General features: G+C 41.8%; 1 protein-coding gene across 1 annotated transcript; it reads left to right on the forward strand.

Annotated features, from left to right (window-relative positions):
* The first annotated feature begins 2,640 nt into the window (after positions 1–2,640).
* LOC138899175 (COP1-interactive protein 1-like) lies at positions 2,641–14,692 on the forward strand. The gene is made up of 4 exons (XM_070185304.1): positions 2,641–2,724; positions 3,010–3,196; positions 13,552–14,087; positions 14,156–14,692. Exons 1-4 carry the CDS (start codon positions 2,641–2,643, stop codon positions 14,690–14,692), a joined length of 1,344 nt encoding a protein of 447 aa, XP_070041405.1.
* The last annotated feature ends 426 nt before the right edge of the window (positions 14,693–15,118 follow it).

Below are 15,118 nucleotides of genomic sequence, written 5' to 3' on the forward strand. Positions count from 1 at the left end.
CTCTTGTTTGTGAGCTCGATACTGGCTCGAGCTCGGTATTGGATAGATCCCTCGGCCTCAGTTCGAGCTCGATTCTGACTTGGAGTCTCGATATTCGGGGTGAGTGTTGGTCGGTCTATGCATCTTCGATAATCTTCGCTTTGCCTCGTAGTTTGATTTGGATATGAGCTCGATAATGATACCGAGCTTGTCATTGATCGGTCTTAGAACTCGAAGCTTGACGCCCTTACTTCGGACCTCGACCTGTCATCACGCAGATACCCTTTGATTGAAGTATTACCATCTTGACCAGTCCGTACGATTGACTTAATCGGTTTTGACCGTACACAGATAGTCCTCTCGTTTCTCGGAAAGGATGAAACGAGAAACGATATGATTTTCCACCAGTACAGTTAGACGTACACTGACGTCTGCATCGAGTTCGATGGTGACGTATGTGATAGTTGTCCCATCGGTTCCATTTACCGAGGCATTTAATGTGTGTCAGGCGATGGTCGGCCATTACCGAGATTGAACCGCCACCGCTTAACCTATAAATATCCCATGTTTCTATCATTAATCACCTTTACATTCTCTGATCAAACTTTTCTAAGCATCTTCCCATATTTTATGAATTTGTTTGTGTGCAATTTTCCTTCTGTGTTTTTCACTACAAAATCTTCCTTTGAAACATCATACCCCATTTTATTCCTTTATTCTAAGTTCAAGGAAAATGGTGAAAACATCAAAGACCGTTCCTCAAAAAGGAGAGACCTCTTCTTCGCATCCCGCCGCCTATAAAACACTGGCGGAGCCACGGCCATAGGAGTGTGTTCCCAAAACATGCCTTCTTATCTCTGATTTTAAGCTCGACAAAGGCACGCTGGTTACCCGTCGATGCAAACCAGTATCGAGATATTTATGCTCGATAACCAAAAATCAACTTGAACAGTTGAAGGCAGATTGTAACTGGACAATAAGGAAATGGCGATTCCGACTTCCGACGACGAAATTACCACCCATGTGGAAGGGTTCTTAAGTGTGTATACCTACCCATTTATATTAGTACCTTTCTACCCTATTGTCGTCGACTTTTGTCGGCAATACCAAATAGCTCTAGGCCATATTCATCATTCCTTTTGGTGGATCGTTATTCTGATCCATTTCTTTGCAAACATGATCGAGGGGATGCCTTTCACCCTCGATCATCTTATTAGACTGTATAGTCCCCTCCTCTTTCGAGGAGGATTGATAAAACTACAATGCCGGGATACCAAGGTATTGTTCTCGAGTATAGACGAGGATACTGATCGAGGTTGGATGGGCAGGTTTGTTCGAGTGAAGACTTCAGACCCGATCCCTGCCGAAAAGATGTCGTTCCCCAAAGAATGGAATATGAATCGTGAGTGTACTTTACTGTTTTATTCCCTATTGCCTTGTTTCTTTGTTTGTTTTCTTGCTGATATCCCTTTTGTGATGCAGCGGTTCCTTGGATGCTTGGTGTCGTTCCCAACCTTAAGAGCTGGGTACTGGCTCTAGCTTCAAACTCCTCTTACATCGAACGTTCATGGCGTGATATGGCAAAGGGCTGATAGGAGGCGAAACATCATGGTAAGCCTATCTTTTATGTTTTGGGAGTTCGAATGAAACATTCTCCTTATACTTAACCAATTTTCTCGTGTGTAGGCCTGCGTAGAGACGCAGTTTTGAGGCCCCTGCCCGGCGAGGAAGAGAACTCGATCCCATCTTCTAAACCACCAAAGGAAAATAAGAGGAAATGGGCCTCTACTTCCGAGAATCCAAAATTGAAGGCAAGGTCGACTTGTAAGTCGAAGAAGAATACCATCCCTTTGACCTCAGAGTCGGTTCAATGCCTAAGAGATGATGATGAGGAAGAAGTAGGTGAGGAGTTTGTGCTGATGGCCCAAACAAAGAAGACCACCGATGCTCCACGGGCAAGTAGATCGATGGTGGGTTATAAAACTCTAGCTCAAATAGAGGGTATATCGGAGAAGGATTCGGGAAAAGTTGTCATTGTAAATTGAGGATGTTTCCAATCGAAGCCAATAGATTGGGAATATATCTTAAGGAACTATTTTTGAATCTCTTTGAACCAAAGGGAATGCCCCAAGTGACTTACCTGAGGCAGCAGCAATCGAAGACTCGCCCACCTTTCCTACTTTTTTTGAAGGGGCGATTCGGGAAACCCAAGCTTTGGGGGCCCTTGAACTAGACATGCCTCATGAGGGGGACGATCCCTTCTGTGGTTTTTTTACTGGCGTTGAGGATGTTGCCGGTAGCAGTGAGGCATCAGATTTTTCCATGGAGTGCAGCAAGCTTTGAATCAGGTAAACCTTAATTTATTTTGTTGGTTTTATCTCTCATGTATATTTTTCTTTTTTCACTTCGTTTCTTCTACCCTCGTAGGCTGCGAAAGCTTGTCGAGAAGCATGTTCTTGATCCTGAGCTGAGCTGCATCGATATGAGGTCAATCTCCAACGGGTTACGGAGGAGAGGAATGTCCTTAAACTCCTCTTAGGGCAAAAAGGGGAGGAAATCAAGGATCTACGAGCTGCGTTGACTGAGGCTCACCAAGATCAGACTGATCTGTATGAGCAGGTAATGATACTATTAAAAGCTTATGGGCTCGATAATGGAACGATGGCTAATCTTTCAGTCTCACAGCTGCAGCAGAAGCTTGAGTTGATCGGGAAACTCCGCGAGGAGGTTGATGAGATAGGCAAAGTCCTTAAAATGGAAAGAAAATATGGACCACCTTGCTAGAGAGAGAGAGACTGCTCGGGCCTAGTTGTCAGCGACCAAAAGTCAACTTCAGAGCCTGAAGGAGAAAAGCTTGTCTTAAGCAAGGGAAACGAAGGAGCTCGAGGCTCGGTTGGCCTCTAAACTTGCCAAGGCTGAAAAACAAAGGCCGATGCAGATGCAATGGTGGCTATTTACTGGGCTGATGCCGAAGCTGCTCAGTTCCATGCAAGAGAGGTTTTTGATACAGCTCGAACTCAAGCACATTAGATCGGCGAATTTTCCAAATGCCAAACTCGGAGGGAAACCCTCGAGGAGATCCATGCTTGGGGCTTCAATCTTTCTGAAGAGATAACAAAGGCAAGAGAGCTTGAAGCTGAAGCTGGGGCCTTGGACTCTGATGATGATGACAATGATAATGACGATGAAGATGACGGGAGCCAAAGCGGGTCTCAGAGTGAGGGAGGATCCCGATGTAGAAAAGACTGCTCCCGTAGATGATTTGGTTCCTTTGTAAGGCCCTGATCAGTCGTTTTGTAAATATCATTATGTATATAAAGTATTTTCTTTTTTCCAGCTTGTCTCTGTTCCCATTCTTCTACTTAGTGAGGATTTTGTTTACTTGTGTTTTAAGAAAATGTTTATCCCTTAGGCTTCATGCAATTTGCTTGAACTCAAAGTAGCATAGCCTTTAGTCTTAATAGTCGAGTGAGTGATTGTTCGAACTCAAAGTATTTGTAGCCTGTAGGCTTTTATGGTCGACTGATTTGTTCAAACTCGAAGTAAGATAGCCCTTAGGCTTAATAATTGAGTGAGTGACTGTTTCAAACTCGAACTCAAAGTATCGTAGCCCGTAGGCTTTTTATGGTCGAGTGATTTGTTCGAAATCGAAGTAAGATAGCCCTTAGTCTTAATAATTGAGTGACTGATTGCTTCGAACTCGAACTCAAAGAATCGTAGCCCGTAGGCTTTTTATGATCGAGTGAGTGATTGCTCGAACTCGAAGTAAGATAGCCCTTAGGCTTAATAATTGAGTGAGTGATTGGTTCGAACTCGAACTCAAAGTATCATTGCCCGTAGGCTTTTTATGATCGAGTGAGTGATTGCTAGAACTCGAAATAATATAGCCCTTAGGCTTAATAATTGAGTGAGTGATTTCTTCGAACTCAAACTCAAAGTATCGTAGCCCGTAGGATTTTTATGATCGAGTGAGTGATTTCTCGAACTCGAAGTAAGATAGCCTTTAGGCTTAATAATAGAGTGAGTGATTACTTCGAACTCGAAATCAAAGTATCGTATCCCGTAGGTTTTTTATGATCGAGTGAGTGATTGCTTGTACTCGAAGTAAGATAGCCCTTAGGCTTAATAATTGAGCGAGTGATTACTTCGAACTAGAACTCAAAGTATCGTAGCCCGTAGGCCTTTTGTGACCGAGTGAGTTGCTCGAACTCGAAGTAAGATAGCCCTTAGGCTTAAGAATTGAGTGAGCGATTGCTTCGATCTCAAACTCAAGGTATTTGTAGCCCGTAGGCTTTTTTGATCGCTCGTATCAAAATTCGTTTGATGGTGGTTGGCCTTTAAGCATGTTTGAATCATGAAGTAGGAAGATCTTTTCAAATTGTGAGATATCTGAAAAGAAAAAGTTTTCCTTTATAAGTCATTATACATGTGTTTGTATCTTGTGCCAGGGTTAGAGAAAAACTACGTGGGCATGGTTCATTTTGACCATTTGGCCCTTACACTTTTCTCTATCGAGACCTTGTCCGACATGAATTTGATATTAAACAACTTTCTTGTGCCGAACTTGATTTATTCGATGGTATCCCCCCCAGTATTTGAGGTTGATTATGAAGGAGCCTCGGATACTATTGAATTTCCCTCAGGTAGCATATAGTTGTTGCCTCGTTAAAACCTTGCTGGAAAATCTATTTTGGATAAAAGACGAATTAAGGAAAAAAAGAGTACAACGCGTGCTCTAAAACCAGAAGTCTTGATGTATTTTGTCGAATTCCTGTAATGAGTTAGTGTCAAATATATATATATATATATATATATATATATATATATATATATATATATATATATATAGAGAGAGAGAGAGAGAGAGAGATGATAGAGAGGATAAAATCATAGCTTAACAATAATATCGTTTGAGAAGCGATATGTTCAAATTGTTTGGTAATGGTTTTCCACCCATTGTTCCAAGTTTATAAAACCCTTTCCTGACTATATCGAGGACTTGATAGGGTCCTTCCCAATTTGGGCCGAGCTTCCCTTCATTAGGATCTCGAGTGTTGATGGTGACCTTCCTTAGGACCAAGTCCCCAGCCTTGAAATGGCGGAGGTTGGTTCTTCTATTGTAGTACCTTTCAATTCGTTGTTTTTGTGCAACCATTATAACCAGTGCTGCTTCTCATTTTTCATCTAATAATTTGAGGCTAGTATTCATAACCTCGTAGTTCGACTCTTTTGATGTATGTCGGAACCTTGCGATGGGTTCTCTGACTTCGACTGGAATTAAAGCTTCGGAGCCATACACTAAGGAAAATGGAGTCGTTCCCGTACTAGATTTAGATGTTGTCCGATATTCCCAAAGGACTTCGGGCAAAATTTTTCTCCACATTCCTTTAGCTTCGTTCAATCTTTTCTTCATGTTTTGGATGATAGTCTTGTTCGTTGATTCGGCCTGTCCGTTCCCACTAGGATGATATGGTGTTTACAGTATCCTTTTTATTTTATGGTCTTCAAGGAATTTTGTCACTTTACCACCGATAAATTGCTTACCATTGCCGTATGTTATTTCTGCTGGTATCCCAAATCGACACACGATGTGATCCTAGATGAAATCTATAACCTCTTTCTCTCTCACACTCTCGAACGCATGTGCTTCAACCTATTTAGAGAAATAATCAGTCATAAATAAAATAAATTTAGCTTTACCTGGGGCCGATGGTAGAGGGCCGACGATATCCATTCCTTATTTCATGAATAGCCATGGGGAAATGACTGAATGAAGCTGCTCTCCGGTTTGATGGATCATTGGTTCAAACCTTTGACATTTATCATATTTTCGAACAAACTCCTTAGTTTCCTTTTCCATGCTATCCTAGTAGTATCTTACTCTGACGATTTTGCGAATTAGTAGTTCGGCTCCGGAGTGGTTTCCACAAGTTCCCTCGTGGACCTCTCTTAAAACATAATCGATGTCACCTGGCCCTAAGAATATTGCCAATGGTCCATCGAACGTCCTTCTATATAATATTCCATCTTCAACCAACGTGAATCGAGCAGCCTTGGTTCGTAGAACCCTCGACTCTTTAGGGTTCGATGGGAGTTTTCCGTTCTTTAAGTATTCAATATACTTATTCCTCCAATCCCATGTTAAGCTCATGGAATTCATCTCGGCATGTCCCTCCTCGATTATAGATCTCGAGAGTTGAACGATAGTCCCCGAGTCGATCTTATCTTCCTCCACCGATGATCCTAGATTTGCGAGTGTGTCGACCTCACTATTCTTCTCTCGAGGCATATGTTGTAGGGTCCATTCTTTGAAACGGTGCAGAGTTACCTGTAATTTGTCCAAATACCTTTGCATCCTATCTTCACGAACCTCGAAAGTTTTGTTACTTGGTTTACCACTAGTAAAGAGTCACATTTGACTTCAATGACTTCTGCTCCCAAAGCTTTTAGCTAGCTCGAGACCTGCAATCATGGCCTCGTACTCGGCCTCATTGTTAGTCAATCTAGTGGTTTTGATGGATTGCTTAATAATTCCACATGTGGGAGGTTTCAATACGATGCTAAGCCCGGACCCCTTCACATTTGAAGTACCATCTGTGTAGATGGTCCAAACCCCCGACGACGTACCCGATTTTAACTAAAGTTCTTTTTCAACTTCGGGTACGAGGGTTGGCATGAAATCGGCCATGAATTTCGATAAAATTTAGGACTTGATGGCCATACGGGGTTGATATTCTATATCGTACCCACTGAGTTCGAAGGGCCCATTTGGCCAATTAGCCTGATAGTTCGGGTTTGTGCAAAATATTACGAAGTGGGTAAGTGGTTAAAACGCATATGGGGTGACTTTGGAAGTATGGTCTTAACTTTCTAGAGGCTCTTATTAGTGCGAGTGCCAATTTCTCTAAGTGTGGGTATCTAGTCTCTGCTTCTCCTAAGGTCCGACTTACATAATAAACAGGAAATTGTGTACCTTGCTCTTCTCGAACTAGGACTCCTTTTACAGCGATTTCCGACACCGCCAACTATAAGTAAATCTTCTCATCTTTCTTTGGAGTGTGAAGCAGTAGTGGGCTCGATAGGTACTACTTCAATTGTTTTAGTGCCTGTTGGCATTCCAAGGTCCAAGCGAAATAGTTCTTCTTCTTCTTCAGTAGAGAGAAGAACTTGTGGCTTCGATCTGATGACCTTGAAATGAATCGGCCTAAGGCAGCTATCCATACAGTTAGCCTTTGCACTGCTTTCACACTGTCCACGACGGAGATGTCTTCGATGGCCTTGATTTTGCCGGGGTTGATCTCGATCCCCCGATTCGATACCATGAAGCCAAGGAACTTGCCCGACCCAACTCCGAAAGCACATCTCTCGGGGTTGAGCTTCATGTTGTATTTCCTTAAAATTTTGAATGTTTCCTGCAAATGAGTCAAATGGTCCTCTGCGCACAGGGATTTAACTAGCATGTCATCAATGTAAACTTCCATCGACATACCTATCTGTTCTTCGAACATTTTATTCACTGGGCGTTGGTAAGTAGCTTCAGCGTTTTTTAGCCTGAATGGCATTACATTATAACAATACCTTCCATACTTAGTGATAAATGAAGTTTTTTCTTGGTCCTCCAGGTTCATTCGAATTTGATTGTACCCGGAATAGGCGTCGAGAAAAGTAAGGATTTCGTGGACGGCTGTGGCATCGATCATGCGATCGATACTAGGCAGTGGAAAAGAATCTTTGGGTCATTCTTTGTTTAAATCTTTATAATCTACACACATTCTAAGTTCGTTCCCCCTTTTAGGGACTATAACTACATTGGCTAACCATTCGGGATATTTTAATTCCCGAATTGACCCTATTTTGAGAAGTTTAGTTACCTCATCCTTTACAAATACGTGCTTTACCTCGGACTCAAGTCTTCTTTTTTGCTTCACCGGTTTGAACCTAGGGTCCAAGCTCAGCTGATGCGTTGTTATCGACGATGGGATCCATTCCATGTCTAAATGGGACCAAGAAAAACAATCTATGTTATTAATAAGGAATTGAATAAGTTTTTTCCTGAGTTCGGGGGTCAATCCCGTTCCCAGGTATACCTTCCACTCGAGTAGATATTCGATTAATATAACCTGCTCCAGTTCTTTGATCGTCGATTTGGTGGCGTCAGAGTCGTCGAGGACGATAAAAGTTTGAGGGGTCAGAAAATCTTCCTAGTCATCTTTTATTTTCTGCTTCACCGATTCGGCCGAGACCGGTGGATGTGATAGCTATTCATCCTCTCGTCTATATTTTATGCTCGACCTTTCCGAGGCCGATAATGTTGGTATCAGTGTTACCTCATTGATCGCAAACATTTACTTCGCAGCATGTTGCTCATCCTATACTATTTTCACGCCGTCCGATGTAGGGAATTTTATTACTTGGTGGAAAGTCGAAGGCACTACCTCATATTGTGGATCCAAGACCTTTCGAGTAGGGCGTTGTACCTCATGTCGCCTTCAATTATGTGGAACTTGGTATTTTGGATAGTTCCGGCCACATTCACGGGTAGAATAATTTCCCCTTTAGTCATTTCACTGGCCATATTGAAGCCGCTTAAGACCCAAGCTACGGGAACAACTTGATTCTGCAAACCAAGCTGCTCCACCACCCAAGATCGGATGATATTCGCAGAGCTACCTGGATCCACTAAAATACGCTTAACTTGAATAGGATAGAAATTATGAGAGCGTCGTTGTGAGGCTGAGAAATGCTTTCCGCTTCTTCAATTTTGAATGATAAAGTGCCCTCGGGTACATAACCTCGAGTTCGTTTTCCCCCTGTGGCCGATACCTTGCCGCATTTGAGTATGGGTCCTTGTGGAGTGTCGACCCCGCCGATGATCATATGAATGATATGCTGAGGTTCTACTTACTTATCGTTTCTATTGGCGTCCCTTTCTCTGAAGTGATCTTTGCATCGGTTACTGAGGAATTGTCTAAGGTGGCCCTCATTGAATAGACGGGCTACCTCCTCTCTTAATTGTTTGCAATCCTCGATCCTGTGGCCATGCGTACCATGATACTTGCACATCGAATTTGGGTTCCTTTGGGAAGGGTCACCTAGTATCTTTGATTCTTCCGATCGCCGATACAATGTCCGATGCATCGACGCTAAAATTGTACTCTGATAGTCGAGGTGCCTCTACAGGATCGGCATTTTTGTCAAAGCCACTCTTGCTCATAAGCCCTTGAGAATTTTGTCATCGATCACTCCTTCAATTGTTCTATGCGATATTTGCGTGTCGAACCATTGTTCGTTCGATCTGCAACGTATGGTTGATATCGGTCTCTGTTCAACCTCTGTTCTCTATCGATGTCCCTCTAGTTTTTAATAGCCGATCTGTTCTGATGCATGGATCCGGAAGGAGCTCCTAATTGGTCGTCTTCGACCCTAATTTTTGACTGGTATCGAATGTGTACATCTGCCCAAGTTATTGCCGGATACTCGATCAAAATTTTATTCAGCCGACGTGACGCTATTGAACTTTTCTCATTTAACCCTTGGATGAAAGCTTGGACGGCCCAGTCATCTGTGACCGGTGGAAATTCCATATGTTCCATTTGAAATCGGGACACGAACTCCCTCAGCATTTCATTATCCCTTTGTTTTACTTTGTAAAGGTCTGATTTCCTCGTTGTAACCTTTATGGCACCGGCATATGTCCTTACAAAGGAATCCGCTAACATGGCAAATGAATCGATGGAATTTAGTGGCAGATTATGATACAAAATCATCGCCCCCTTCGAGAGGGTCTCTCCGAATTTTTTCAACAACACGGACTCGATTTCATCGTCTTCCAAATTGCTACCCTTGATGGCACACATATAAGAGGTGACGTGTTCGTTAGGATCGGTCGTACCGTTATATTTGGGGATATCTGGCATACAGAATTTTTACGGGATTGGTTTTGGGGCTGCACTCGAGGGAAAGGCTTTGGTACGAATTTCTTGGAATCCAACCTTTTTATAGTGGGCGGAGCTCCTGGGATTTGATCGACCCTGGAATTATATGTTTCTACTTTCTTATCGTTGGCCTCAATTCTCTTTGTGAGCTCCTCAAGTATTTTAGTAATTCCGGGGGTAGTCCCTGAATCTGGTTTGTTTGACCTCACTATGGCTAGCTCCGTTCGGTGGGCAATTTCTCGAGGTGGACTGGGCTCCGGTCTGCTTGGTAGCTAGGTTTGGCTCTGCAACTGAGCTATCGCTACATGCTGGGCTTGCAACATTTCAAAATTCATACGCAAGTTGACTCCATTTTCTTCCATGTTATGGGAGTCTTGAGCTGTAGATCGAGTACCGCCATGAATGCTATTTTCTGGATCGGAACGTTGGTTTGCCTCAAAGGCCACATGTGAGTTGTCATCTAGCAGTACTTCGGCTCAAGCTTCAGGTACTTCGACTCGAGCTTCAATGACATCAATAAGAGGCCATCCGGCCCTGGGCATCAAGTTATTGGTTTCGTCTTGAAGGCCGACTTCATTGTCGGTGGGTAAAGCCATTAATCGATGGTTTGCCATTGCTAGTTCGAGTCAGAGACACTCTTAAAAGACGAGCGTAAACTGGTGTGTGTTGCAAATTTGTATCAAACAAACACTGTTATCCCTAGCTCCACGGTGGGCGCCAAACTATTTACCCGAAAAATTGGATAGAGTTAAATTTGTGTATGGTTCTAAGGATACGTGATATAACTTGGTACAAATTATAGAGTGAAATAGAAATAGAAATATATATTATATATATATATATATATATATATATATATATTCTTAATAAATGGAATGAAATATAAGGCAGAGAAAAAAGAAATGTTGATGAACAAGGCAAAGTAAATGAGCCCAAAGGTGTTAATCTCTCTAAAGTTGTCTTTGTTACAATGTGTGTTCGCCCTATGCTTACAAGGATTCTCCTCTTTATAGTAGAGGGATCCTACTTTATCTATAATAAAATATATATAGTGAAGAACCCATGATAAATTATCTTTTCCTCGATTCCCACCAAGATTCTCTCCCCTAGTGCGGTTGCAACTGCTCTTGTCTGTGAGCTCGATATTGGCTTGAGCTCGGTATTGGATAGAGCCCTCGGCCTCGGTTCGAGCTCGATTCTGACTTAGAGTCTCGATATTCGGGGTGAGTGTTGGTCTGTCTATGCATCTTCGATAATCTTCGCTTTGCCTCGTAGTTCGATTTGGATATGAGCTCGATAATGATACCAAGCTTGTCATTGATCGGTCTTAGAACTCGAAGTTTGACGCCTTTACTTCGGACCTCGACCTGTCGTCACGCAGATACCCTTTGATTGAAGTATTACCATCTCGACCAGTCCGTACGACTGACTTAATCGGTTTTGACCATACACAACAGAGTATCATCACCTACCACACGATCAAGTGTTCAAGTATAAAATTTCTTTATGATATGTTGTCATTGCTCATCGGTATGGCAGATTTTTCCTAATATTTGATACAACATGTCTAATTAAAATATGACATATTAAATATATACTTCATACATATAATATACCAAAAATATTGCATAACAACCTTTGAATTCAAAACATACCTTATTTATACGATGTTAAATACACACAATTGAGTATGTTTATAATGAAATTATACCTCAAAAGTATATTTATACAAAGGGGATTTCTGGTATTTTTTTCTTCAATATTTTATTTTTATTTGGACAGTTTTATTTTTTCAGGAAAATATACATTTAGTATATTTATAATATATTATATTGTAAAAGTTTTATATAATTATAATATTCCTTCATTAAAATAAACCATTATTAACTGAAATTATACTATGGATATAATGTAAATATTTTATCAAAATATTTCACCTATTACTCTTCAGGTTCCATTGATATATATTTGTATAAAAAAATATAATGTAAATTATATTGTGAATATTATGTAAATATTCTATTAATTTAGTTCACCTTAAAAGAAAATTAAAAGAAAGACAAAAGGTCAGAAAATAGGAGAGTTAGTGTGTTAGTGACTTGACTCCTAGAATCTTGAATGAATATGCATAATTTCTTTTAAGTGACGAAGGGAAGGAAAATAAGAGAGTTTAAATAGAAGAAAAGAAATATAAATGTTAGAAGTGAATCCGTACAAATAAGCAAAAACAAAAGGAATGGATTTGGAGGATTTACAGCTTAATAATAACTTAGTTCCTTCAAATAAGTAAAAAACGTTACGTTTCTCTTAAGGAGTGACATTAATTAGGTGTTATTTTGTTAATTACTTACTAATGTCAGGATTCTGTTAAATTTTCTTAAATACTGTCTACTTATGTTTTTTGCTCTTTTTATTAACTGTCATTATCTCTGTGTTTATTGACTATAGTTATATTTTGTAAAATTCCTAATCATTGTTTATATATATGATCCATATAGTTTTTTTCTTTTGCATCTCACTTATACGTTTTTGCCTGAAATCTTTTGAGACATTAATATTACTGTTTAACCGAAAAATCGAAAACGTTGAATTTAGGTGTGGTTCTAAGGATACGTAAATTTCTTATGATACAAAAATGACAATACCAGTATTTTGCGATAAAATGGGAATAATCAATAGAAAGGCTCAATGAGCAACATGAACTCTTAATGTATCTTGGGGAGGATCCCTCTATTGCTGTCTATGCCCCCTTTTTATTTGATGATAAGGCGCCGGCGGAGCCGTCCGTTTATGACTATGTTCCTGGCCCGTGTATTTTGAAGACCGATTTTAGGGTGGAGAATCCTTCATCCGTTCCGGGTAGATGTGAGCACGTATCGATGTATATGTGCTTTATAACGGAGGATCATCTCGAGGCCGTCAGAAAAGATTGCAACTGGGGTCCCGAGGTTGTGTTGCAAATTCCATCCTCCGATGAGAGCGTCACTACTTATGTGGAGGTTTTTTTAAGTGTTTATACGTATCCCTTTACATTGGGGCCCGTCGACCCGGTGATTATCGATTTCTGCAAAAGATACCAGGTTACTCTTGGCCAAATTCATCCCTCTTTATGGCGTATAGTGATCTTGTTGCGCTTTTTTTTCTATCGAAGCCGGGGGTGGATTTTTCTCTGAATCACCTCATACGACTGTATCGGCCTCAAATTTTCCGAGGACTAATTAGACTTCATCGTCGGGCATCGAAGGCTTTGATGTCGAGCATCGATGAAGACAAGGATCGAGGTTGGATGGGTCGATATATTCGAGTGAGGACCCGTGATATTATTCCGGAGGAGAAGATGTCGTTCCCTGAAGAATGAAATTTTGATCGTAAGTGATTCTTGTTTTACCTTTCATGTCTTTTTTTAGATTTTTTCTGATGTCCTTCCCTGATGTTCAGCTGCCCCTTGGTTGCCACAAGTCGTACCTGACCTCGAGGACTGGGTTCGGAAGTTAGCCTCGAGCTCCTCTTATGCCGAACGTGCTTGGCGTGATTTGGCAAAAGGCAGATGGGAGGCCAAAAGTCATTGTGAGGTTTGCTTCCTGTTTTCTTCGAAGTTTTCTGCGCGTTCTTTTTGTTACCGGTTTTCTTCGTACAGGTGTAACCAGTGATGCCGCTCTGAGGCCTTCGAGCGGTGAAGAAGGAAACAAGTCCCTAGTTCTCAAACAAGGGAAAGATAAGAAGCGAAGAGCTTCCTCTCGGTCAGAGGACCCGAAACCCAAAACCCGAAAGGTGAGGAGAAAAGCAATCGCCCTTTCGATGGACTCGGTCCAACGATTGAGAGAAGAAGATAGCTCTTTGGCTTTGGTAATTCGATATACGGAGGCCATCGAGGTTGCTAGAGCTCCCGAGCCGATGGTGGCTATGCCTGTCGGAGTTGGTTCCGAAGACCTGAGTCTCGACCGGAGTGCTCCGAGTGATTTGCTCGGGGCTATGACAATGGGTCATTCGCCTTCTCTTCCATCTTTTTTCGAGGAGGCGTTAAAGGAAGCTCGAGAGTTGAAGACTCCTGATATCGGCGCTGGCTCTAGTGCAGGGGATCCTTTTAGGGATTGTTTTACTGGGGTCGACGATGGTTTCGATATCGGTGATGCTTCTCTTTTATTAGAGGAGGCTCAGCATTTCATTACTCGGGTAATGATTCCTCCACACTTGATTTCTTTGTTCTTTTCCATACTTGACTCCTGTTTCTTACTGTGCAGGCTATTAATAGGTTTCGAGTCGATCTTAGCCAGTGTGAGACCGAGCTCCGGAAGGTCTTAGGTGAGAGAGATGCCCTGCAGGTTCTTTTCGGCCAAAAGGACGAGGCTATAAAGGATCTCAAAGCGGATTTGGCTAAGGTCCGTGAAGAAGGGGTCGAGCTCGATAAACAGGTGAGCCTCCTTTTGTTAAAGTATGGGTCTGCTTCAACTGTTGAAGTTAATCCTTCATTTTCTCAGTTGCAGCAAAAGATCGAAAAGATCGGGTTGCTTCGAGAAGAAGTCAATCAAATCCGTGCTAAATGTAATCGCTGGAAGGAGACCATCGACCGCCTCGCAGCGAAAAAAGAAACCATCTCAACACAATTATTATCGGCCGACGTTCAACTTCAAAGTGTCAAGCAAAATGGGTTGGTTCAAGCTAAGAAGATCGATGAGCTTGAAACACGACTTGTTGAGGCTAAGGCAGAGGTTGAGTCGTCGAGAACCTTGGCGGATAAGTCCATTGCCATATATCGGGCTGACGCCGAGGCTGCTTAGATGGAGGCCCGGGAAGTGGCGAAGACCGCCGACGCTCGAGCTCTTTGGGTTGCCGAACTTGCCAAGTGTAGGTCTCGGAGGGAGACCCTCGAGGAGATACACGCTCGAGGTTTTGACCTTACCGATGAGATAAAAACGGCAAAAGAACTCGAAGCGGAAGCTGAAGCCTTAGCTTTTGATGATGATGATGACGATGGTAGCAAAAGCGGATCCGAGGATGGGGAAGAGCTCGACCATGAAGCTTAGTTTCTAGCTCTTCATGTTTGTAAATTAATTGCGTAGGCAATTTTGTACACACACACACACACACACACACACACACACATATATATATATATATATATATATATATATATATATATATATATATATATATATAATAAGGCAATTTTGACTCGTAGTCTATGATCGATCAAATTTGCAGCC

The sequence above is a fragment of the Nicotiana tomentosiformis genome, chromosome 9 (assembly GCF_000390325.3).
Source record: "Nicotiana tomentosiformis chromosome 9, ASM39032v3, whole genome shotgun sequence".
Lineage (NCBI taxonomy): Eukaryota > Viridiplantae > Streptophyta > Magnoliopsida > Solanales > Solanaceae > Nicotiana > Nicotiana tomentosiformis.